Source organism: Schistocerca cancellata, chromosome 5, assembly GCF_023864275.1.
Source record: "Schistocerca cancellata isolate TAMUIC-IGC-003103 chromosome 5, iqSchCanc2.1, whole genome shotgun sequence".
Classification (NCBI taxonomy): Eukaryota; Metazoa; Arthropoda; class Insecta; order Orthoptera; family Acrididae; genus Schistocerca; species Schistocerca cancellata.
Window position 1 is genome coordinate 522327145 of NC_064630.1, and position 27900 is coordinate 522355044.

The 27900-nt window shown below is 41.1% G+C and overlaps 1 protein-coding gene across 1 annotated transcript in view; it reads left to right on the top strand.

Annotated features, from left to right (window-relative positions):
- The window catches only part of LOC126188646 (uncharacterized), a 175326-nt gene that overhangs the window by 49186 nt on the left and 98240 nt on the right, over positions 1-27900 (top strand). The window contains exon 3 of the mRNA XM_049930248.1: positions 5801-5956. Within this exon, the coding sequence (XP_049786205.1) occupies positions 5801-5956 (156 nt within the window). The remainder of the gene's footprint in view (positions 1-5800; positions 5957-27900) is intronic.

Below are 27900 nucleotides of genomic sequence, written 5' to 3' on the forward strand. Positions count from 1 at the left end.
GGTTGACGTCTGTTGGGATATCTTCCTGCATACGCGATACAAGAAGAACTGCATTCCTCCTACACTCTCCGTACTCCGTGAACATGTCGGCTTTTCCTGCATTAGTAAATCCCATCGTCCTGTTGTTGTTACAGGTGGAACGGTGCACTCGTGTCGTGATTGATACTGGAGGCGATGCAAAACTCTTCAAACTTGGCCACTGTCAGTCACAACCCGTACAGGGAAACCCATGAGGAAAACGATCGGAGACAGAGCCTGGATTGTGGAACGAGCCATAGTAGAGGGCAAATGAACCACAAAGGTATATTTGCTGAAAGCGTCAACCACGATGAGTCAATGTATATTCCAGTAAGCTTCCACAAAATCCAAGCGCAGATGTTGCCAAGACGCTTGAGGTTTGGACCATTCAATGAAGTGCTGAGGTGAAGCTGACTGATGTTCAGCACAGGCTTGCCGCAGAGAAGTAAGCTGTTCAATTTGTGCGTCCAGACAGTGTTAAGTGCAATGACGTCACACCAGTTGCTTGGTGCGACTGTCACTACACTGCCCTTGGTGTAGCAAACGATATATGTGAGGTCATAGAGCCTGGGGAACCACAACATGCGACTGGTCATAATCGGTGCGAAGAAAACTGACACCTTGGTGAACTGGAACGGCATGCTGATGGGTAAAATATTGGTGAACCACAGAGCTACGTACCTGCCTGCGGCCAACAGTGCAGATCTGGTGCAACAGAATCTGCAAATCAGGATCCACTGATGTGGCACAGACAATTTCAGTGATTAAGTGGAAAACTATGCAAAGCATCGGTGTTTTGTGCATCAGTGTTGCTACAAGAAACAGAGGACATCTAACGTTGAATCTGGGCCAACAGGGTGGTGCGACTGCTCATCTGAAGGTATTCATGAGTAAGCATCCCATAAATCAGTTTTGGGAAAATAACAGCCAGCACCCAATTTATCCATCAGTTCTTCTGGGCACAGCTAGGGACAACTGTAATGACTGTCTGAGGATTCTCAGTTGTCTTAAAATCGCCACACAACCAGAGTCTGCCTGGCCGCTTCTTTAGAATAACAAGAGGAGACGCCCACTGACCGGCAATAGTGGATACTACTACCCCATTGTCTTGCAAAGCAGTGAGTTACTGAGGCACTTGTTCTCAAGAGAACATGCCACAGTCACATTTGAATCTACACTGTTTAGTAAGGCCTTCCAGTTCAGTCACCCACTGACGGTACATCTGCATCCTAAGGAATTTTTAATGGACAGCCAGTACTTGAACCCTATCATAATACTTTGTAACAGGTCCTCACATTGTACTATTTATGGGCTTGGAAAAATGTTTCGCGCACATGCGATAAAGTCACTCCCGCCATTACCCAGAAATAAGAATGTTTGTCAGTACCTTGTTTGTGATGTGCTGCGATGTTCACATCGAACTATGAGAGGTACCCTGTCCAGTCTCCCTTCACCTTGCCAAACTGCGTTGTCACGCTTAGAAATGGGTTGAAACACAATCTCATAGTGGTATTTGACAAAATAAGAGCCTACTGTTACAGTTTCTGTGTTGTGCAAGTAGGGACTGACTGAGACGGACTAAACAAAGATTGTAGAGGTTTATGTTCTGTCACCAAGTCACCACTATAGACAATTTGCGAATAAGTACATTCAGCTTTCTCCAACAGTTTCGAAGGAAAGGCAGTCGGTCTGTCAACAGCACCAAATTTATGCGACAAAACTACACCAGTGCCGTAAGAGGAAGCATCACAGGTTTGGCTGGATCAAAATGAACGAGACCTCGATCACTAAGCAAAGCCTCTTTCAATTTCGGGGAAGCAGACTGACCCTCTTGCGACCAAACAAACGGAACATTCTTTCTGCGCAAGCGATGGAAGGGTGCCACTATTTGAGTGGCGTTGGGAATAAATCGGATGCCATACTTGTGCTTCTCTAACACAGACAGCAATTCCTGGACATTTCGTGGGAGTGGAAGGTCACAGATAGCAATCAAATGTGATTGCATTATGTGAACACCCTAGTTGTCAATGACATGTCCTACGTACTCTGAAAAAACACACATTTGTCTCTGTTACATTCGGTACCAGGTACAGATAATCCTTGAAACAGAGTGCAAAGATTGCGAATGCGTTCTTCCAGAGTGCGAACTGAGACGACAATGTCATCTACATGATTAGAACAAAAAAAGAACTTTTGCAATCGGGTGCTCTAGAAACCGATGAAATATAGCGGATGTAGAAGCACTGCCAAACGGCACTCTCAAAAATTTGAAGAGAAACAGATGAGCATTAATGGTAATGCCTTCTTGCGACTGCTCATCTGAAGGTATTCATGAGTAAGCATCCCATAAATCAGTTTTGGGAAAATAACAGCCAGCACCCAATTTATCCATCAGTTCTTCTGGGCACAGCTAGGGACAACTGTAATGACTGTCTGAGGATTCTCAGTTGTCTTAAAATCGCCACACAACCAGAGTCTGCCTGGCCGCTTCTTTAGAATAACAAGAGGAGACGCCCACTGACCGGCAATAGTGGATACTACTACCCCATTGTCTTGCAAAGCAGTAAGTTACTGAGGCACTTGTTCTCAAGAGAACTTGCCACAGTCACATTTGAATCTACACTGTTTAGTAAGGCCTTCCAGTTCAGTCACCCACTGACGGTACATCTGCATCCTAAGGAATTTTTAATGGACAGCCAGTACTTGAACCCTATCATAATACTTTGTAACAGGTCCTCACATTGTACTATTTATGGGCTTGGAAAAATGTTTCGCGCACATGCGATAAAGTCACTCCCGCCATTACCCAGAAATAAGAATGTTTGTCAGTACCTTGTTTGTGATGTGCTGCGATGTTCACATCGAACTATGAGAGGTACCCTGTCCAGTCTCCCTTCACCTTGCCAAACTCATGAAATGGCGAGCATACGTGTGGGTGGTGGGCGTTCGATCTGACGTCTTGTGTGAAGTCATCTGCGCCATCGCGAAGCGATTCATTACTTCAAGCAGGTGCGCTATATGTTGACTCTGAAACTGAATAAACTAAGTTAGATCAACTGCAGGAGGCGAATGAGGCGATTGTGGCGTAGTAGCCATAGTAACTAAGCAACGTGCAAAATAACAAGACAAATAAGTACATAGAAAGCAAAAAGGGGGGTACAAAAGCAGCAACCACGGAACCTAGAAAAGTACAAGAAAGGCAAACACTGGGGCCACCAAAGACAAGCAGCCGAAAAAGACGAGAGAACAAGAGTCAACTTGACGACCGCCACACGCAGGTATGATGCCTGATTTGTTGTGTATCATTTCGTACACAACGGTAAGGAGAGGTGGGCTACAGAATGATGGGGCAGCTGTCGTCATAGGAAATCTGGAAAGGGGCAGATAAAATTAGCGAACAAGTTAACACAAGAAACAGAAGATTTACGTATTTAACTTGTATTTCTCCAAGCGAACGAAGACTCATTAAAAATATTGCAACAAGAAATAAAGTAAAGCTATAACTGTCAACAACTAAGTGGCTCACTGTACTAAGCGTGAACGAAGGTGTCTTAGCGAAGAGGCTCCAAGTGCAAGTGGGCGAGTCACTGTTACCTCGTGGTACTGAGCCACTGGACCTAATTGCTCCTGGGCTGTGTTCAATTTGGTCCGCTGGGTATTGCAAGATTACTATCGGCATGTGACGAAACTTGCTAATCCGTGGCCAACCTAAAGACGCCGGTAAAGTGGTATCGATATGTGATACGACAGTTCGGTGTCAGTGGAATGCACGCTGTAGGGCTTCTGACACTGGGATGTCCTTGGAATAACTGACTTGTAACAGTTCGTTGTGTCACTGTGATGCCAACTGCTGCTCAAATTGCTGCTGAAAATGCAGCATGATGCGCCAGAGCCATACGCCAAACACTGTGGTCTTCCCTCTCAGTAGTGCCACGCTGTCGACCGCAGACCGATCTTTTTGCAACCATACATTCTCGTGACCACCACTGTCAGCAATCATGTACAGTGGCTACATTCCTGTCAAGACTTTCTGCAGTATTGCAGAAGGAACATTCAGCTTCTCATAGCCCTTTTACACGACCTCGTTGAAATTCAGTGAGGTGCTGATAGTAGCATCTTTGTCTCTTTAAAGGCATTCTTGACTAACACCAACTCACCACGGCCAATCTCAAAGGTAACTAATGCTTACTACCATTACACCATGTATTTAAAGCAAACCTGATTTGCATCCTCATAGTGGTACTGCTAGCGCCACTCTTAAGCGACTGGCGTGAAATCTGAAAAGACATCGCCTTTCAGATGTAGGAACACGCCTACCAACGTTCGTTTATGTTGGCCAATCCCTCCTTGGTACTGCGATTTTTTTCCGTCAGTGTATAAATTACATAAGAGGTGTAGTCTTTAAGTTCACTATGGCTGTTTCCAGTACCAACATTTTTTGAGAAATCTTCTTAAGTGCTGCAAATAAATCATTTTGTTTTACATTGTGTAATTAGTTGTATAAATTTCATCGCATGTAAAAACTGAAACTGTTGTGTTAATTTATACTCATTTGCTGAAATGTGTTGTTGTGACTCATATGCGAAATTAACAACGGACAGTCAGTTTCCGTTCAAATGGTTCAGATGGCTCTAAGCACTATCGGGCTTAACATCTGAGGTCATCAGTCCCCTAGACTTAGAACTACTTAAACCTAACTAACCTAAGGACATTACACACATCCATGTCCGAGACAGGTTTCGAACCTGCGAACCGTAGCGGTCGCGCGGTTCTCGACTGAAGCGCCTAGAACCGCTAGGCCACAGCGGCCGGCGTCAATTTCCGAACAGCGCTAAATCTTAAACACACAATATTAAATTAATGATGTTACATAAGAAGTCTAAAAGATTTTTCAACTTCAAACAGTTTCTGAAAGTCGAAAAAAAGATGTGTATTCTGAGGAAGCTATACAAGTAGAGTTCTGTTCATTATGAAAGATAACTGACCAACCTTTACGCGGGATACCCAACCAATAATTCCACACGAAATTACTTACTTATGTTTATTGTATTACGAAAACATTGTTAACACATCAGTTATTATATTAATATTCAAAGTAATTATTTAGTGTCGTTAAATTAATAATTTACTTATGAATGAGTGACACCCACAAAATAAAAATGAAGAGCGTTACAGTACTCAGGCCTCGTTGATAAATGACGCAAGTCTCATTTTGAAGATGGAGTTACATGCTTAAGTAAAATGAGGGTGACACACTGTTAAGTGTCATTACAAGCTCCAGCTAGGTTTTTGTAGATATTGTAGATAACCTTTCAGTCCGTGTATTTTAGTCCTGCTAACCTCAGAGTTCCGAAAGATGTATAATAATTGCAGGAGTCGTCGTTTCAAAAAGAACACATCCGTTTCTTAACTGCATCCCTGCTGCAATAGCGCTTCCTTGAGGCTGTGATTGCAAACACCTACAAATTTATTTTCATCGACACAAATGAACACTTTGTGATACACACAAGGGATGCATATGGTTGTCTAGTATCACATCTGTTTTGTTTGGCGGAAGGTAAGGAAGAGAAGAGGGAGAAGAGCATCGATAATTTAGACTAGACAGATATATGATATGCTGTGAGCTACGGTAGCACACGAGTGTTACAGTCTTACTGAGAAATATCATGGCACTGTACGTACTAGGTGTAAATTGCGTAATCAGTGCAGAAGTATAACATAGCAATAGAATATTCCCCTTCTCAAAAGCTAATTACATTCCTCAACATGTTGTTGTGTGCAGGGTGAGTCGCTGTCGCTGGCTGTCTACAGCTGTCACTGGACCGAAGCCAGCACCGGTTTCCGTAGAGCGCTGCTGATCGTCATGAGTCGAGCACAGACACCTTACAGTCTCACTGCGGGAGGCATCTACCCGATAGAAAGGAGCACCTTCCTATCGGTAAACACCATTCTCTCTTTTGATCTGCACAGACGGACATAACACTCCACGTGGGGTGGAGCTTGTGAAAGTTACCATACTTCCATTTTGCCATTAACAGGGCTGTATTTAGTACCTATAGACAGATCCCGTGGTGTGGACTCTGTGAAGGGACATCTTGTGCTAACTAAATCCCATAAAATAACATTTTAGAATACTATTTGATTTAAAAGCCTATAACGTGCCATAACATTCTTGTTGTTGTTGTTGTTGTTGTGGCCTTCAGTCCAGAGACTGGTTGGATGCAGCTCTCCATGCTGCTCTATCTTGTGCAGACTACTTCATCTCCGAGTAACTTACTGCAACCCACATCCTTCTGAATCTGTTTACTGTATTCATCTCTTGGGGTCTCCCTCTACGATTTTTGCACTCCACGCTTCCCTTCAGTACAAAATTGGTGATCCCTTGATGCCTCAGAACATGTCCTACCAACCAATCCCTTCTTCTAGTCAAGTTGTGCCACAAATTTCTCTTCGCTTCTGTTCCATTCAATACCTTCTCATTAGTTATGTGATCTACCCATCTAATCTTCAGCATTCTTCTGTAGCACCACATTTCGAAAGCTTCTATTCTCTTCTTGTCTAAACTATTTATCGTCCACGTTTCACTTCCATACATGGCTACACTCCATGCAAATACTTTCAGAAACGACTTCCTCATACTTAATTCTATACTCGATGTTAACAAATTTCTCTTCTTCAGGAACGCTTTCCTTCCCATAGCCAGTCTACATTTTATATCCTCTCTGCTTCAACCATCATCATTTATTTTGCTACCCAAATAGCAAAACTCCTTTACTACTTTAAGTGTCTCATTTCCTAATCTAATTCCCTCAGCATCACCTGGCTTAATGCGACGACATTCCGTTATTCTCGTTTCACTCTTGTTGATGTTCATCTTATATCCTCCTTTCAAGATTCTGTCCATTCCATTCAACTGCTCTTCCAGATCACTTGCTGTCTCTGACAGAATTACAATGTCATCGGCAAACCTCAAAGTTTTTATTTCTTCTCCATGGATTTTAATTCCTACTCCAAATTTTTCTTTTGTTTCCTTTACTGCTTGCTCCATATACAGATTGAACGTTATACCACAAAATTTTTAATTTAATGAATAGATGAAATTAAGAAATTGAAATGATTAAGGAATTCTTGTCGATTTATTAAAATCGCCATGAACAACTACATTAAAAAAAAAAAGAACAAACATTTGAGTCTCATAACAATGCTAAAATTACTGTATCAGTTTTAAGAGTAATATATTTTAACAATAAGGGAACATACCTCTTCGGCCAATGTATTTCGTTTAGAGTACTTATCCATATAATCAACCTCAAAAGCAAATTGTAAATAGCCACATTCGCTAATTGGTTTCCACCTATACTCCATACTAATGAAGCAACTAACAATATATTTGGAAATTGTTTGTCTTAAAATATGTCTTTCATTCCAGGTTAAGTAAAAGTGTTGAGCCTGTGGTCTAACGTTATCATTCCTTTAATTGGATTTAAACTCAATTCTGAACTTAAGCACTGTTCCAATACATGGGATACACCTTTTGCCATATGTAGTGGGCTTGGTGAACCTATTGTGCTTTCTGTCAAAAACAGGCAGTGCCTCTATTGGTTAATGTTCCTCAGCATAATGCCATCTGAAATAAGTGAAAGAAGATTATGAGATTTCGTATGAGAAAAGACTAACGGATCACACCTCATGAAAGAAGACGAGGTATTCTCTCCTCGAGGTTTAGTAATCAATTAACAAGCAAACTTCACTTCAATATTATGGTTCTTTATTGGGGTCAATTTCTTAACAAATTCTGTGGACATTACTCTGTCAGCAAAAGATCGTGCCACCGGGAAGATGGGGCACAGCTGCTCTTGGGAAGATATTAAAATCTCAACACAGCAGTTCACCGGTAACTCCAACGAATTAGGTGCGTTTACCATCAAACCTGCCTTGTGAGCGTTCATTCTGCTCAAGAAAATCTGCAAAATACAATGAAGATGTCCCAACCGAGGTGCCCAGTGAAAAACATGTTGCCCTTCCAAAAAAGTAAGTTGATAACCGATATAATTGACACAGGCGAAATTTAACCACACGACTACCCCCATGAAGCGTATGATTACTGCACAGATTATCTACATTACGACATGAAGCAAAAAACCAGATTATCAACCAAAATGTTCTGTCGTAAGTGCACATAAATCATACCATCAGACCTCAACTGGCTGATACCAAAACTTTCCAAAAACCATACACTGTGCTCTGGCGTAGCCTTCCGTAGTGGGGGTGGTCGCCACCCAGTCATCATCAGAAACGACCTGTAGTATAAAACACTTTGACTAACTGGGTGGACCCTAAAAATACCAGAGTCTTATATTCACTTTCCCATCAGTTTACTGAACAAAGAATTAGAACAACTGTGCGGTGGAAAATTTTAATCTGCAAGTTTTGTCCTGGCCGAACAGTCGCCAGACGAACTTAAAAAAGCTCGACAAACTGTTTTCTTGGGTCTATTCACGCCACACGCCAGCTTTGAAAGCTTCTGCAATGAGAACCAACAACGTTATACCGATTCTTCTAAAGCACGTGCATTAAAAATTCATACTTCCCAGGGGATGCCGATACGAGATAAATGGAAGTAAAATCACGGTTCTCCAAGCGATCCTTCTCGCAAGTATGATGATATAATAAACAGGACCAGGCAAAGCAAAGTTAATAATCACAAATAAAGTTTTCATGGAAGGTGGCTCTTACAGGCGCCTTCCATTACTCCAAACCTAGGAAGAAAAATCGTGATCGAGCTGTTGTTATTGTATTATATCATTGTCCAGCGATTTTTTTCTTTTGTTATTCACCCTCTCACCACAACTTTTAATTATTATTTTAACACCATAAGCATTATCAATCACATAAAAAATCTTCAGAACCAGAGTGAATACAAAATTTACGTATGAAATATTCTTCAGAAGAGATTTGTTCTTACCCACCCTCAGACAATACACAATTGACAAACTGGAGAGAACACTACTAATTTCATGATTTTACAAAGCAATAATTCAGTCATCATTCTCACAAAAAATACTGTAATTGACACATCAGTTCGAAATTGAAGTACATGGTCCCTACTAACCGAATGTGCCTTGTTGCGTAAGATCGAAAGAAAATAACTTGATTGTGCACAAACTACTGGATACTAGATCTTGTATCAGTGTGTTTTGTGTCTCCTTATACTAGCATGAAAATGACATGGTAACTTGCATGATAAGTTATGCTTCTACCTTATTATGACCTCATTGCAGCATGGAAAAGAAGTAAACATAAGTCGATAGTTACAAGAGATCTGACGAACTTTACCTTAAAATATAAGTCTAACATGGTACTGAACATGATTGATTATGAGGGCGTTCAAACAATTACGTATTGATAGTAAGAATCGTTGTGTGTGAGTGTGTATGTACATGTGGACAGAAAGCTTGTTGGTTGTCATGCCCACATGGAATACAGAAAAGTGGCTGCTGCTTAGCTTGTAGATCACATGTCTTGTTTCACATGTAGCCCTGCCTTTGATGAGGCAGGTGATGTTTGTTACTGGACTGTAGTAGGAGGTGGTAGAGGATGTATGGGACAGGTACTGCATTGAGACCTGTTACAGGGATATGAGCCATGAGACAAGGGTTTAGGAGCTGGGGATGTATAGGGATGGACAAGGATATTGTGTAGGTTTGGTGGGCAGCGGATACCACTGTGGGAAGGGTGGGAAGAGCAGTGGGTAGGGCATTTCTCATTTCAGAGCATGACGAGATATAGTCGAAACCCTGCCAGAGAATGTAATTCAGTTGCTCCAGTCCTGGGTGGTACTGAGTCACGATGGGAATGCTCCTCTGCGGTCAGATGGTGGGACTGTGGGAGGTGTTAGATGATTGGAAAGGGAAGGCATAGGAGATCTGTTTTTGTACAAGGCTGGGAGGGTAGTTACAATGTGAAAAGGCATCAGTGAGACCCTCACTATATTTCGAGAAGGTCAGTCGTCACCACACATGTGACAGCCATGGTGGCTAGGCTGTATGGAAGGGACACCTTCGTATGGAATGGGTGGCAGCTGTCGAAGTGGGGGTATTGCTGGTGGTTGGTGGGTTTGATGTGAACAAATGTACTGATATAGCCATCTTTAAGGTGGAGGTCAACATTGAGGAAGGTGTCTTGATGTGTTGAGTAGGACCAGGTGAAGCAGGTGGTGGAGAAGGTCAGGCTGTGGAGGAATGTGGATAGGATGTCCTCACCCTTGATCCAGATCATGAAGATGACATCAGCAAATCTGAACCAGATGAAGGGTTTGCGATTCTGAGTGTTTAGGAAGGATTCCTCTAGATGCTCCATGAATACATAGGTTAGCATGGTTGGAATGGGATGGTGCCATGTGGGTGCCCATAGCTGTACCCTGGATTTTTTTGTAGGTAATGCCTCCATAGGAGATGTAATTGTATGTGAGGATGTAGTTGATCATGGTGGTTAGGAAGGAAGTGGCTAGTTTGGAGTCCATCAGGCGTTGGAATAGGCAGTATTAAATAGCTGTAAGGTCATGGGCATTAGGTATGTTAGTGTAAAGGGAAGTGGTGTCAATAGTGATGAGCAGGGAACCATGTGGTAAAGGAACAGGAATTGTGGAGAGTCGATGGAGAAGATTCTTGGTACCTATCGTATAGGAGGGTAGGTTGTGAGTAATGGGTTGAAGGTGTGGGTCTGTGAGAGCAGAGACTCGAACAGTGGGGGCACAGTAACTAGCCATATTGGGGCATCCAGGGTGGTTTGGTTTATGGACTTTAGGAAGCATGTAGAAGATAGGAGTGATGGGAGTGGTATGGGTAAGAGGAGAGATGGATTCTGGCGAGAGGTTCTAGGATTGCCCTAAGGATTTGAGGGGAGACTGGAAATCCTGCTGGACCTGTGGCAGGCTTTGTAGGTGGATCAATCTGACGGCTGGCGAAGTCCTTCTGTCAATTAATCCTTGCAGTTCAAAGCTATTGTAGTGGAGCCTTTGGCAACAGGTAGGATTATAAAGTTGGGATCAGTTTTTAGGTGGTGGGTTGTGGATCTTCCTGCAGATGTAAGATTAGTTTGTTTGTTGATAGATTTGGGGAATGATGGTGACAAAAGGTTTGAGATCAAGAAATTCTGCAAAGTTAAAAGGGGGTGATTTGGGGGCAGTGGTGGTGGATCAGTCCTCCAGCCAAGTTTTCAATTTTCTTCGATTCTACAGTTCACCTCTGCTCCAATAGGAAATTCTTTACTATGTTTACATAGTTCTAGTCACCTCTGCATCCATCTTCAGTCACTCACCTCAAAACATCAGCACAGCACTCTTTTCGCTACTGTCACATAAAATAGATCAAACAATTTCTTCAACCCATAAGTCATAATCAGACTTCAGGTATCCTTCCTGTGACTTCATCAAAACGTTCTTCGTTGTGACTTAGTCAATTGATCACATCAATGAAAACAACTCATCAGAATGTTCTGTTATCCACGGTGCATATCAGACAACAGAACAAATTAGGACTGACATCTTTAAAACAAATGAAAGAAAAAAAAACCGACTAACCCTCCAACATGTTACAGGGTGCATGCATCAGTATGCTTTAGGCAATATACCCAGCTTAGCCATTTGCCTACCAGAGTCTATCTCATCAGGCTATTCCTGAAATTTCTTGATGTTCGATTCATGGTTTTCGCCATGAGAGATTTTTTTGTGAAGCAATGGCAGTTCATCTACATGTCGATGAAGGAATCTGCGGAACTGAAACGGTCCATTATATATGTTTCCTGGATAAACAATGAGCCTTATCAGCACTTTATCCCATCGTGTCAAATATATATCACAAAATGCTCCATTTTGATTTGATTTTTGTCTTTCAGCAGCTCCCCATGTTTTTGTTCAGTCACCATCTGTACTACTGCTATGTGTCTATCTCTCCCTGGGGGTGGAAAACCAGCTACTTTCCTGATATTATCACCTGGATGTCTGTTCTTCAAAATTAAGACAGGTATCTCCCCACTGCTCTGACAATATTTTAATTACTCCCTGGGAATCTTCCAATGAGATATCTCAGTTTCTTTGCTGTGCATGACAGTATAACTGAAACATTTTCCTAAGTGCATTCATTATCTTTTCTGCATGATCTGATACAGGCTGATAACGAGAAAAATAGACTGGATAATGTTCCTCTAATGTAAAAGGTTTTGTCATCTGCAAAATCTTGTCTGGGGTACACTGTCTGCTTTTCCCTCACCTCTCATAAAACCGTCTGCGAATGCTTTACACACAGTCTGTGTGGTAGCCCACTGCAAGGGTACAAAGATCACATACTATGATGTCAGTTCAACCATAATTAACAAATACTAATAACTAAGGGGCCAAATAAGTCAGTAGTGGCAAATTAGCAAATCGTACCTAAAGAAAAAAGACATTATCAACACGAGGAATCCTCTCCACGGAGTTTAGCAATCACCATAATATTATGATTCCTTACAGAACTGGTTTCTTCACAAATTGTGTGGACGTTATTTTGCCAGCAAAGGATCATGTCATCAGGAAAAGGGAACATGGTTGCTCTTCTGAACACATAAAAAACTTTAACATTATCGGAACCAGTTGAAGAAAATCACCAACAATTCCTACGAATCTGATGTGGTTACTGTTAAACCTGCGTTTTAGCCATTCATTCTGCTCAAAAAAAAAAAATTACAGAGCACAATGAATAAATCTTAACAGAAGTCCTTAATGAAAAACATATCGTTCTTTCAGCCAATCGTCATGAGAAACGACGCACAGCGTCAACTATGTGGCTGCTAAAAATGCCTGTGCCCGTTATTCAGTCTACCAGCAGTTTACCAAATACAAATTCGAGCAAGAGTTCGATGGAAAATTCCACAGTGCATGTGTTGACCCAACTGACCAATCACGCGACTAACTTTTAAAAAGAGCGGGAAAGACTTCTGAGAGAGCTCCGCTTCTATTGGGAGTCATTTATTATATTTCCAGTTTCCTTCCTTTCAGCGGTAACCTGTCAGGTAAGCTGTAGTTAATGTTAGTAATAGAGAAGTATATGAGACTTTCATATTCCGGAGGTAAAATAGTCCTCCATTCGGATCTCCGGGTGGGGACTACTCAAGAGGATGTCGTTATCAGGAGAAAGAAAACTGGCGTTCTACGGATCGGAGCGTGGAATGTCAGATCCCTTAATCGGGCAGATAGGTTAGAAAATTTAAAAAGGGAAATGGATAGATTAAAATTAGATATAGTGGGAATTAGTGAAGTTCGGTGGCAGGAGGAACAAGACTTCTGGTCAGGTGACTACAGGGTTATAAACACAAAATCAAATAGGGGTAATGCAGGAGTAGGTTTAATAATGAATAGGAAAATAGGAATGCGGGTAAGCTACTACAAACAGCACAGCGAACGCATTATTGTGGCCAAGATAGATACGAAGCCCACACCTACTACAGTAGTACAAGTTTATATGCCAACAAGCTCTGCAGATGACGAAGAAATTGAAGAAATGTATGATGAAATAAAAGAAATTATTCAGATAGTGAAGGGAGACGAAAATTTAATAGCCATGGGTGACTGGAATTCGAGTGTAGGAAAAGGGAGAGAAGGAAACGTAGTAGGTGAATATGGATTGCGGCTAAGAAATGAAAGAGGAAGCATGGTAGAATTTTGCGCAGAGCACAACATAATCATAGCTGACACTTGGTTTAAAAATCATGAAAGAAGGTTGTATACATGGAAGAACCCTGGAGATACTACAAGGTATCAGATTGATTATATAATGGTAAGACAGAGATTTAGGAACCAGGTTTTAAATTGTAAGACATTTCCAAGGGCAGATGTGGACTCTGACCACAATCTATTGGTTATGACCTGTAGATTAAAACTGAATAAACTGCAAAAAGGTGGGAATTTAAGGAGATGGGACCTGGATAAACTGAAAGAACCAGAGGTAGTACAGAGTTTCAGGGAGAGCATAAGGGAACAATTGACAGGAATGGGGGAAAGAAATACAGTAGAAGAAGAATGGGTAGCTTTGAGGGATGAAGTAGTGAAGGCAGCAGAGGATCAAGTAGGTAAAAAGACGAGGGCTAGTAGAAATCCTTGGGCAACAGAAGAAATATTGAATTTAATTGATGAAAGGAGAAAATATAAAAATGCAGTAAATGAAGCAGGCAAAAAGGAATACAAACGTCTCAAAAATGAGATCGACAGGAAGTGCAAAATGGCTAAGCAGGGATGGATAGATGACAAATGTAAGGATGTAGAGGCTTATCTCACTAGGGGTAAGATAGATACTGCCTACAGGAAAATTAAAGAGACCTTTGGAGAAAAGAGAACCACTTCTATGAACATCAAGAGCTTTGATGGAAAGCCAGTTCTAAGCAAAGAAGGGAAAGCAGAAAGGTGGAAGGAGTATATAGAGGGTCTATACAAGGGCGATGTACTTGAGGACGATATTATGGAAATGGGAGAGGATGTAGATGAAGATGAAATGGGAGATATGATACTGCGTGAAGAGTTTGACAGAGCACTGAAAGACCTGAGTCGGAACAAGGCCCCCGGAGTAGACAACATTCCATTGGAATTACTGACGGCCTTGGGAGAGCCAGTCCTGTCAAAACTCTACCATCTGGTGAGCAAGATGTATGAAACAGGCGAAATACACTCAGACTTCAAGAAGAATATAATACTTCCAATCCCAAAGAAAGCAGGTGTTGACAGATGTGAAAATTACCGAACAATCAGTTTAATAAGCCACAGCTGCAAAATACTAACACGAATTCTTTACAGACGAATTGAAAAACTAGCAGAAGCCGACCTCGGGGTAGATCAGTTTGGATCCAGTAGAAACACTGGAACACGTGAGGCAATACTGACCCTACGACTTATCTTAGAAGAAAGATTAAGGAAAGGCAAACCTACGTTTCTAGCATTTGTAGACTTAGAGAAAGCTTTCGACAATGTGGACTGGAATACTCTCTTTCAAATTCTAAAGGTGGCAGGGGTAAAATACAGGGAGCGAAAGGCTCTTTACAATTTGTACAGAAACCAGATGGTAGTTATAAGAGTCGAGGGGTATGAAAGGGAAGCAGTGGTTGGGAAGGGAGTGAGACAGGGTTGTAGCCTCTCCCCGATGTTATTCAATCTGTATATTGAGCAAGCAGTAAAGGAAACAAAAGAAAAGTTCGGAGTAGGTATTAAAATCCATGGAGAAGAAATATAAACTTTGAGGTTCGCCGATGACATTGTAATTCTGTCAGAGACAGCAAAGGACTTGGAAGAGCGGTTGAATGGAATGGACAGTGTCTTGAAAGGAGGACATAAGATGAACATCAACAAAAGCAAAACGAGGATAATGGAATGTAGTCGAATTAAATCGGGTGATGCTGAGGGAATTAGATTAGGAAATGAGACACTTAAAGTAGTAAAGGAGTTTTGCTATTTGGGGAGCATAATAGCTGATGATGGTCGAAGTAGAGAGGATATAAAATGTAGACTGGCAATGGCAAGGAAAGCGTTTCTGAATCAGAGAAATTTGTTAACATCGAGTATAGATTTAAGTGTCAGGACGTCATTTCTGAAAATATTTGTATGGTGTGTAGCCATGTATGGAAGTGAAACATGGACGATAAATAGTTTGGACAAGAAGAGAATAGAACCTTTCGAAATGTGGTGCTACAGAAGAATGCTGAAGATTAGATGGGTAGATCACATAACTAATGAGGAAGTATCGAATAGGATTGAGGAGAAGAGAAGTTTGTGGCACAACTTGACCAGAAGAAGGGATCGGGTGGTAGGACATGTTCTGAGGCATCAAGGGATCACCAATTTTGTATTGGAGGGTAGCGTGGACGGTAAAAATCGTAGAGGGAGACCAAGAGATGAATACACTAAGCAGATTGAGAAGGATGTAAGCTGCAGTAGGTACTGGGAGATGAAGAAGCTTGCACAGGATAGAGTAGCATGGAGAGCTGCATCAAACCAGTATCAGGACTGAAGACCACAACAACAACAACATGTAACTCCTACTTCGGAAATTATAGCAAATGCTGAGGGAGGAATTCGTTTGTTACCACAAGAGTGTGCTGATGAAATTCAGACCGAAATGCAGGCAAGAAAGTCGGTACCTTTACAGCTGACAAAGTTAATGCCACCGCTGTGATGAAGAGTGAATGTTATCGTAAGAAGGATAAATATCTTTTGGAATCGACTACTCATAGGAAGCTTCAGAATGACCCCACAACGAAAGTTTTCATAATTACTTATCAACCATTAAACACATTTTAAGTACTACTGGGCCACAGTCTTGATAAATTTCGTGAAAAGCACTTTGGCGCTATTCTGTTGCATACTGTTCACTACTTCGCAGTTATTCTCAACTGAAGAGTATAACCTGTGAAATGCAAATACTTGGGTTATGTAACAACTCGTTAGAGAGTGGTTACACAGAAACGAGTATTAGATTAAATTGTGTAATACGAAATGGCGTAAGAGCCAAAAAACGGTAGTAGTATTTCGAAGTAATAGTTAATTAAAATTTTACAAAGAGTAGATATTCGAAATAGAGTAACGCAAAGTAGTACAAAGGGAATCCAAGGAAGACATAACAGACCTGCATTTTGTTTTGAATGTATTATATTAACCAATGCGCAGCATTGTTAGGTCTCTTGACTTTTTGTTTTCACCGCTGGCGAGTGTGTTCGCAGTTCTTCTGTGGTAGACGGAATTTTGGGGTTAGAAGCCTAATTAAATTGCGTTCTTAGAACTGGATTAGACATTGGAGTGGTGGAGAATAGATTATTTTGGGATAAATTCACACACGGAGTCAATTAAAGGTGATTGGATGTACGAACATTGATATTCAAGTGAATGGTGATTGTACGTGTTAAACGAAACGCTACGATCGTATACTTCCCATTGTGAAGAGATTTATTGACAATACGGAAACATTTATGTTGAATTAGTACTTTATGCGCTGCATGCGAATCATTAAAGAGTATTGGGACCGAAAAGAGTTTGGACCTTATCACACTAGTATCTTTGCGCTCGTCGTCAAGATGGCTCCGCTAATAAACGAGAAGTGAAAAATAGTGCCCGTTAAAAGATTAAACTAGTGCTGAACCGACATTGAAAGGATTCGAACCCGCATTTAATATCGTGTCGTGAGAATTGAGAAGCTTAGACATTGTAAGACCCAGAGACATATTTGTAATTTATCGGACAGTAATGACCAAGGACAGTTTCATGGGAAAGCATATCTTTGCTGATAGGTACACGAAGGAATGTAGTATTGACTGACTGTTATCATACCGAAACAATACACACTGGGGTCAACTCTCCTTTCATTGATCCCCCGGTGCCATCTCTCATTAATTCAAAAACGTAATTGTGTCAATAAAAGAGAAATTTACGAGACATTCCCAGTGTTTACTAAATTCCATAATCAGCTAATACATGGACAATAATATTTGTGAACTTTCAATGGTTACGAAAGAAGCTGATAAACCTTTTTACAAACATATTTATTGGGGAATGAGAATTTTCACTCTGCAGCGGAGTGTGCGCTGATATGAAACTTCGCAGATTAAAACTGTGTGCCGCAACGAGACACGAACCATGGTAGAGCACTTGTCCGCGAAAGCCAAAGGTCTCGAGTTCGAGTCTCGGTCCGGCACACAGTTTTAATCTGCCAGGAAGTTTCAGATTTATTGGGATTCAACGAATGCATACAAACTGCTAAAGTAACTAAATCAGATTACTCAGGAAAACAAATTAGTAAAAACAGACTGGAACTCAATTGAAGTCCTACTCCAGAGAAATTAAAAAAAACTGTCTTTGGATCCGTCGTGATTGAAAGTGTATGAAATATCTCTGGTAAAACACGTTCAATTTTCAACTGCTAGTTCACACGACTAGATTCGCAACGTGATTCAGAGATGTTTTATATGCCCGACCACACGGCAGGGAATGGTTCTTAACTAGCCGGGACAATATGTACACAAACTTTTGAGATCAGCTCCACTGTCGGGGAGGGAGGGGGGATAGGGGAAGGGGGGGGGCGAAGCGGTATCTGTGCAGTCGCGACGACGGTGGGTGTGTGGGCACAGTTACCATCAACGAAATCGGACGAAGACAAGTACATTGACAGTAACTTAATTATGTGCATTTAATGGGTTGTAGTCTTCACTTGAGAATAGCAACAGAGACAAAACTACATAGTAGCGAACAATATGCAACAAAAGGATGGTTGAATCTTAACATTAACAGACATTGCAGCAAACTGATAAAATCCATGAAAAAAGTGTCTTCTTTCTCTCCACAGAACAAAGAACAACTCAGCTGGACAGACGCTTATCCGCCCAGACTGTATGGCTGCCCAAAATTCATAGATCTGGGGTTACTTTGAGATCCGTTGCTAGAATTGTAGCATCTCCTACCTACCAGGTGATCAGATACTGGGCCTCGTTACTATAACCCTACATGGTAAACAGACAGTTTATGAAATGACACCGGTTTCGTACAGGTAGTACTAAGGCGACTTATCTTGCGTGTTGTTGTTGTTGTTGTTGTTGTTGTTGTGGTCTTCAGTCCTGAGACTGGTTTGATGCAGCTCTCCATGCTACTCTATCCTGTGCAAGCTTCTTCATCTCCCAGTACCTACTGCAGCCTACATCCTTCTGAATCTGCTTAGAGTATTCATCTCTTGGTCTCCTTCTTCGATTTTTACCCCCCACGCTGCCCTCCAATACTAAATTGGTGATTCCTCGATGTCTCAGAACATGTCCTACCAACCGATCCCTTCTTCTTGTCAAGTTGTGCCACAAGCTCCTCTTCTCCCCAATTCTATTCAATACCTCCCCATTAGTTATGTGATCTACCCATCTAATCTTCAGCATTCTTCCGTAGCACCACAGTTCGAAAGCTTCTATTCTCTTCTTGTCTAAACTATTTATCGTCCACGTTTCACTTCCATACATGGCTACACTCCATGCAAATACTTTCAGAAACGACTTCCTGACATTTAAACCTATACCCGATGTTAGCAAATTTTTCTTCTTCAGAAACGCTTTCCTTGCCTTTGCCAGTCTACATTTTATATCCTCTCTACTTCGACCATCATCAGTTATTTTGCTCCCCAAATAGCAAAACTCCTTTACTACTTTAAGCGTCTCATTTCCTAATCTAATTCCCTCAGCATCACCCGACTTAATTCGACTACAATCCATTACCCTCGTTTTGCTTTTGTTGATGTTCATCTTATACCCTCCTTTCTAGACACTGTCCATTCCGTTCAATTGCTCTTCCAAGTCCTTTGCTGTCATCGGCGAACCTCAAAGTTTATATTTCTTCTCCATGGATTTTAATACCTACTCCGAACTTTTCTTTTGTTTCCTTTACTGCTTGCTCAATATACAGATTGAATAACATCGGGGAGAGGCTACAACCCTGTCTCACTCCCTTCCCAACCACTGCTTCCCTTTCATACCCCTCGACTCTTATAACTGCCATCTGGTTTCTGTACAAATTGTAAATAGCCTTTCGCTCCCCGTATTTTACCCCTGCCACCTTCAGAATTTGAAAGAGAGTATTCCAATCAACATTGTCAAAAGCTTTCTCTAAGTCTACAAATGCTAGAAACGTAGGTTTGCCTTTCCTTAATCTTTCTTCTGAGATAAGTCGTAGGGTCAGTATTGCCTCACGTGTTCCAGCATTTCTACGGAATGCAAACTGATCTTCCCCGAGGTCGGCTTCTATCAGTTTTTCCATTCGTCTGTAAAGATTCGCGTTAGTATTTTGCAGCTGTGGCTTATTAAACTGATAGTTCGGTAATTTTCACATCTGTCAACACCTGCTTTCTTTGGGATTGGAATTATTATATTTTTGGCTGAAGTCTGTGGGTATTTCGCCTGTCGCATACATCTTGCTCACCAGATGGTAAAGTTTTGTCAGGACTGGCTCTCCCAAGGCTGTCAGTAGTTCTAATGGAATGTTGTCTACTCCGGGGGCCTTGTTTCGACTTAGGTCTTTCAGTGCTCTGTCAAACTCTTCACGCAGTATCATATCTCCCATTTCATCTTCATCTACATCCTCTTCCATTTCCATAACATTGTCTTCAAGTACATCGCCCTTGTATAGACCCTCTATATACTCCTTCCACCTTTCTTCTTTCCCTTCTTTGCTTAGAACTGGGTTTCCATCAAAGCTCTTGATATTCATGCAAGTGGTTCTCTTTTCTCCAAAGGTCTTTTTAATTTTCCTGTAGGCAGTATCTATCTTACCCCTAGTGAGATAAGCCTCTACATTCTTACATTTGTCCTCTAGCCATTCCCGCTTAGCCATTTTGCAATTCCTGTCGATCTCATTTTTGAGACGTTTGTATTCCTTTTTGCCTGCTTCATTTACTGCATTTTTATATTTTCTCCTTTCATAAATTAAATTCTTCTACTGTATTTCTTTCCCCCATTCCTGTCAATTGTTCCCTTATGCTCTCCCGGAAACCCTGTACAACCTCTGGTTCTTTCAGTTTATCCAGGTCCCATCTCCTTAAATTTTCACCTTTTTGCAGTTTCTTCAGTTTTAATCTACAGTTCATAACCAATAGGTTGTGGTCAGAGATGTACACAACCTTCTTTCATGATTCTTGAACCAAGTTTTAGCTATGATTAAGTTATGCTCTGCGCAAAATTCTACCAGGCTTCCTCTTTCATATCTTAGCCCCAATCCATATTCGCCGACTATGTTCCTTTTCTCCCTTTTCCTACTCTCGTATTCCAGTCACCCATGACTATTAAATTTTCGTCTCCCTTCACTACCTGAATAATTTCTTTTATCTCATCATAAATTTCATCAATTTCTTCGTCATCTGCAGAGCTAGTTGTCATATAAACTTGTACTACTGTAGTAGTCGTGGGCTTCATCTTGGCCACAATAATGCGTTCACTATGCTGGTTGTAGTAGCTTACCCGTACTCCTATTATTTTATTCATTATTAAACCTACTCCTGCATTACCCCTATTTGATTTTGTATTTATAACCCTGTATTCACCTGACCAAAAGTCTTGTTCCTCCTGCCACCGAACTTCACTAATTCCCACTATATCTAATTTTAATCTATCCATTTCCCTTTTTAAATTTTCTAACCTACCTGCCCGATTAAGGGATCTGACATTCCACGCTCCGATCCGTAGAATGCCAGTTTTCTTTCTCCTGATAACGACATCCTCTTGAGTAGTCCCCACCCGGAGATCCGAATGGGGGCTATTTTACCTCCGGAATATTTTACCCAAGAGGACGCCATCATCATTTAATCATACAGTAAAGCTGCATGCCCTCGGGTAGAAACTTGCGTGTGCAGTGAATTGTATGAGGACGTGCTGAAAAGTAATGCCTCAAATATTTTTATGCGAAAACTCTGAAATATTTTTAAATAACACAAACGTTATTAATATTCGACATCTTATTCTTCATGTCTGCATATTTGCAGCCCTCTTCCGCTACAGGGTTCCGAATTATATACTATAGTGTGGCGGTGTGTAACGTAGCTACGTCGGTGCTGTAATCGAGTTCATCCACACGTGGAGCACTCTCACCTTCATCATGGCAATATCAGACAACGCACGAGCTCTGTAACATCTGCAGCAATCCGACGCCCTGGGGTCACTGTCATTATTTATCATCCTCTATACAGACCCAACTGGTCCCATCTCACTGTCAACTGTTTGCAAAACTTAAAAACACCATCGAAGACTCCACGTTGATAGTGATGAAGCGGTGCAATCAGACTGAGTTTGTGGTTCTCCAAAGAGATTCAAATGGGCTGCAGTGACAGTATCAACAAACTGGTCTCTGAGGAAGAATTTGATCACTGCCAGGTTGATTGTGTTGAGAAATAATTATGTAGACATGAAGAATAAAGATGTACAATGTTAATAAAGTGTTAGTTAAAAAGATTTAAGAGTTTTCACACAAAAAAAACTCTGATGAATTGCTTTTCAGCACGTCCACGTGCAAACGTTCCTCATGGATCAGTCTATCTGTTAGTGGAAACAGTATCATGGATCAGTCTATCTGTTAGTGGAAACAGTATCAAAGTACAGTAGTTCAGTGCAGCAGTTCCTGAGATTAGCCTTCCGATACAGACAGAAAGACGCGACGAGGAACTTTAATCTCTGTATGTAAGAGGCAATGTCCCGATTGTCTGACTCACTCACTCACTGACTCATCATCGTCCAGCCCAAACCGCTAAGGATACATACATGAAATTTGCAGAAGATGTTGATCTTGTACTATAGGTGTAGTGTGAGAAGGTATTTTTCAAATTACGTTCATAACAGAAGGAAACAGGGGATGAAAGGTTTTTGGAAAAATGTCGCTATGAAGGCAATCTTGAGGCTAGAACTCTGAAATTTGGTATTTAGTTTCTTTGTAAAAAATACGAAATTCTGAGGCTAGACCTACGAAAACTGCTATTTGGCTTCTTTGTCAAAAGTAAGGAAACACATGTCCCAGGATTTTTGGAAATTTATCCCCTATGGGGGTGAAACAGTGGATTAAAGTTGTTTCTGAAAATAAAACATCATTAAAGAACTACTAAAGTATATTTATGAAAAGATGGTTCACTGTTTTTGGAAATTCAACCATTAAGGGAGTGAAACAGAACATGGAAGTTTTTATGAAAACATTTCATTATGCAAGCACAAAAAAAAAATCGTACTACGCTGTTTTTGGAAAATTAATCCCCAAGAGGGTGAAAGAGGGGACTACAATTTTTAAGAAAATATTTCGTAATATTAAAAAAATATAAAGCTTAACGTATAAAAAGTGGTATTTCACTTCTCAGTTACATATAAAGAAATATGTGCTAGGGGTGCACGCTTCTACGGAATATCACCACAAGAACGCAAAAGGCATAATTAGTAAGAACTTCGGACCACAGCTACCAGAATCGCTGTTTTGTTCGGAAGTACGTTAGGAAAACACCATACTTCTATGGCCTTAATTAGTGTGAAGAGCTTTGTAGGTGTTGCAATTTATGAACAACGTAAAAATTTGAGTAAAGGAAAGTAAAAAAAAAGCGTCTGTGTAGACCATACAGTCTACACGAGCGAAGCTGGAAGCGCTATGGTTCAAATGGCTCTGAGCACTATGGGACTTAACATCTATGGTCATCAGTCCCCCAGAACTTAGAACTACTTAAACCTAACTAACCTAAGGACATCACACAACACCCAGTCATCACGAGAGGAAGCGCTATACTAATTTATTAATATGTATGCAAACTAAACGCACTGAGAAATTGAAAGACATGGACGTGGGCCTGAGTGGTATTTTCATCAACTAGCATTTGCCCCATTATTTGCGATGATTCCTATGAATGAAGCTACTTCACATACAGAACATACTTTCCCAGTGAATGTAGCAGCTATGTTTAGACACTGTCTCACTACAAGGTATTTCCACTACAGAAACGACTTTTACGAGCAAATTTATTAAAATGATGAATTGGGCAAATAAAACATGCAGGCCGGTTCAGTTACAAGCAGAACTCAATTATTTACAGTCGACTTGTAGGAGAAATTAGTTCGTAGGTGAAATGAGAATTACGGCAAGGAGACGTAAAATGGGAACTACGGCAAGGAGACAAAATTCCGGGAATAAAGCTGAGCAACAGCCACCAACAGAGAAAATTTTCCTCTCTTGTTGAAAACATTACAGTCCGGGACGAACAAGCATAGGTTTCAAAAAAAATTTAAAAATTAAAATTAAAAACCTGAGAATTGTAGATGTACAACATTTACCAGCGACAGCTGGCGTGCATAAAATCCTCTGCAGTCGTAACAATAAAGTTAACACGGCCATGAGCTTAACTGTCTGATCCGACAGCCTGACGCATCGGCAGTAGTTGATACATGCCGTTAAATACAGAGACCATGAAATAAATTCCATGTTACAGGTGTTCTAGGCAAGACAACATTTTATGTAGTGCGCTTGTATAGAGGGGCAATGAGAGGCAAAAGAGACTTACGAACACTGAAAAGTTTTACAGAAAGGTAGAAATAATTAAACTGAATACAATTACGGATACTGATCTGCACCGAGAGAGTGATTCTAATCACCGATTATTATTAACTGAGAATGATCACGTGCACCCAGCATCACATGACGAATAGTGGTGCCCTCTACTCAGTTCATAACGTGCCAATAAAAGCGGAAACCCGTTTCGATGCTGTTGCCAGTTTTATCTCTGAATATATCTCCCGCAGATGGATACGATACATTAGTGATTAGTGAATAGCCGTATGCATCGACCACGTCCTCTCAGACTGGAAGTTTCAAAAGAATTAATTAAACAACGGCCTTGAAAGCCTTCATTGTATTATTATTCATAAGTAAGGGTTTTCCTAAATACATTCGTTGTAATAAGTTTGCTTAATGTCTGGTTTGTGGCCGAATATGATGGCAAGAATTATACGGGGTGATTCAAAAGTCACTGTACACACTTCGTGGGTGTAATGTATGTATAAAAATAAGAATAAAACATTCAATAAAGTTTCATCTGCAATTGCTATATTTCAGAGTTATGCAATAGAGCAGGGATCACAAGTACAGCACAAACAACACAAAATTAATTCTTCTCAGAGAGCATCGACACGAAGGGATCTAAAATTCAACTCAGCTACGTATTGTACTTTTGCCCCAGGATATGTTCAAAATGATGACCATGTGGGCGAAGGCAGTGACGTGTTCGATTTATTACAGCTCTCCAAATGCAACAGGCACTGTTCATCTCATTCTGTACAGCCGCACAACCATTTGCAGTTCGCTCCTGTAGTTGTGCTACGTTCTCAGTTGTAACAACATACACGAGTTCCTTGAGACGGCCCCAAAGATAGAAGCCCAGGGGTTGAGAAATGGAGATCTGGCGGGCCAAGCAGCTGGTCCTGCGCTGCCTGTCCACTTATCGGGATAAGCAACACTGAGACACACTCCTGCCTCCCGGGTGAAATGTGATGGGGCACCAACGACAAAGCAACATTAGTCGATATACTGGCTAACACATTACGCCAAAGCCTGTACTGGCCAATGATGTAATGTCTACCACAAATGGCATTACGCATTATAACTCGCAGACAAAGTAGTTTTAGATAAAACTTTACCGAACAATTTACTCTTATTTTGATCCTTACATTGCACCAATGAAGTGTGTACATTTACGTTTGAATCACCCTGTATTTCTGGTAAGTCTTATTCTTCTTTTGTTGCACTCTGAATGATAGTGTTAGTAGTTTAAAGGTGTTGTTGAATTCATTAATTTGTGGGAATGAGAGTGTTTCTTCCTGTAGTTCTTTAATTCAGTGAGCCTTCCTCTGTCGTATGTGGTATATAAGTCGATTGCAATCAGATCCCTATCACGTGTCTTCGTCTGTTCTGTTGTGTTATTCAGTCCGAAAGCTGGTTTGTTGCAGCTCCAAGCGTCTTCATCTCCAAAATAGCCACATTTCAACAAGCTTACAGCATTCGGTGATCTACATTCACATTTCCACCTCCTCTCTCCCCACCCCCCCACCCCTCCCCGCCAATCTTCTGCATTATCAAACTAATGATTCCTTGATGCCTCAGGATGCATGCTATCAGCCTATCCCTTCTTTTATTAAATTGTGCATCAATTTCTTTCTTCCCAAAATCGATTCAGTACCACCTCTTCAGTTATCCGATCTACGCATTTTTATCATTGTTCTGTAGCACCACATCACCTCTTGTCTGAACCGCTTACTGACCACATTTCACTTCCGTATAACATTATTTTGTTGTTATTATCAGTCCGCATTATATATTCTCTCTTCTTCGGTTTGCTTCTGTTATGAGGGGCGTTCAGTAAGTGATGCAACACATATTTTTCCTGTAAGCAAGTTGGTTTTATTTAGGATTTCAGTACACCATATTACGTCCCACTATTTTGACTAATAACTCTATTTTTCGGCACTATCTCAGTACGACAGCCTTATGCCACCTTGCTAAGAGGGCGTGTATGCCCACGTGGTACGGCTCTACAGGTCGACGTGGGAGCTGTATTGATGCACCAGTAACTTCCCTATTATCCACGTACTGCTTCGCGCAGAGTACATCCGTCATTGGGTCAAACAGATGAAAGTCGGAGGGTGTTGTACCAGGGCCGTAGGGTGCATGAGGAAGAACAGTGAGCTCCTCTCAGGTGTGCAGACTAGAGCGAGGCCTTGAGTTATATTGGAAAAGGAGTTCGTTCGCATTTTTGTAGCGACGAACATGCTAAAGTCGTATCTTCAATTTCCTGAGGGTAGCAAAATACACGTCAGAGTTCGTCGTCGCACCATGAGGGAGGACATACGACATAAGAAGAACAACTGAGAATCCCAGAAGACAGCCACCACGACTTTACTGGCCGAGGGTGAAGCTTTGAACATTTTGTTCGGAGGAGAGGCGTGTTTCGCCACTTCTGGATTGCCGTTGCGTTTCCGGTTCAAAGTGAAGGACCCATACTTTATCGCCTCTGACGATGTTCGCCAAAAGATTGTCACCATCAGCCTTGTAACAAGCAAGCAATTGCGCACAGACGGTCCTTCGTCGCTCTTTATGGTCTTCTGTTAGGCGACGAGAAACCCAAGGGACACACATCTTTCAGTACTCCACTGCTGTGTAAATATGTCAGCACTACCAACAGACACATCCAGTTGAGAACCAAAGTGTTTGATTGTGATCCGTCAGTCACCATATTTGAGAGTGTCTGCACATTCCAACATTGCAGGAGTCACACCTGTGAGCGCCCTTGTGGCACGCGGCAGATCGGACAGGTTTGCACGACCTTGTTGCGATGATCACAGACACCTGGTCCAACGGCTCACTGCAAGATCTCCGTAGAGGTTCTGCAAGCGCCTTCGAATATCTGCGAATCTCTAGTTATCGACCGAAAGGAATTCAGTGACAGCTCTCTGCTTGGAATACACTTCCATTACAGACGCCATTTTGAAGGCTATATTAGTGCCGCCACCTATCGGAACTTCACTAAACTGCAAAGCATGAAATGGGAATATTTAAGCATATTTTCGACTGAAATTGACCGAGAAAAAAGTGTCGCATCACTTATTGAACGGCCTTCGTATTATTAGAACCGAAGGTGTGAAAATGTCATTGAAAGAGTGACATGAAGCATTGAAAAATCGTATTTTACTGTAAAATAAAAGATATTCTGCCTCTTCTCTGGGGCTCTATTATTCTTCACTCAAGCACATCTTAATCTGGTTACTCATACAACAATATGCTACTGTGAGGCTGTCTAACACCCAGACGGGAGTAAAACCATATCTTAGGAGCTCTAAATGTCAATCCTATTGCTCACATTTCTGTCCACTTAGCTTTCATATGAACTCACTGAGAAGTAGAAGTTGTATAAGCCTTAAATGCAAGCATTCTGGGTTAGACTTTATCTTCGCTGTTATGAATATCAATTTAAATTACAACTTAGTGTGGCTGGTTTCAGTAACTCGCATTTTCAAATGAATATGTTTAGTGATTCAAGGGAAATACGCGTTTTAACTCATTGAAAAATTTTAGAGACAGCTTCACAAAGAAGCTTACATCAACTTTTATTTTAATGTATTCAGTTCTTATCTGTGTCTCAGATCGAGTAAGGTATTTGTAACTTTCAAGTTCCCATAAAAATTTTACGATGTTTTACATATCATTGATCAAAATTAAATTTACGTTAATATACCTCTTCAATCGTCCTTTCAGTACTGTTTCCATCATAAAATATTAAATGAACGGACTTTTTGTTTAATACTACAGTGAAAACAGATTAAGAACAGAAGTGA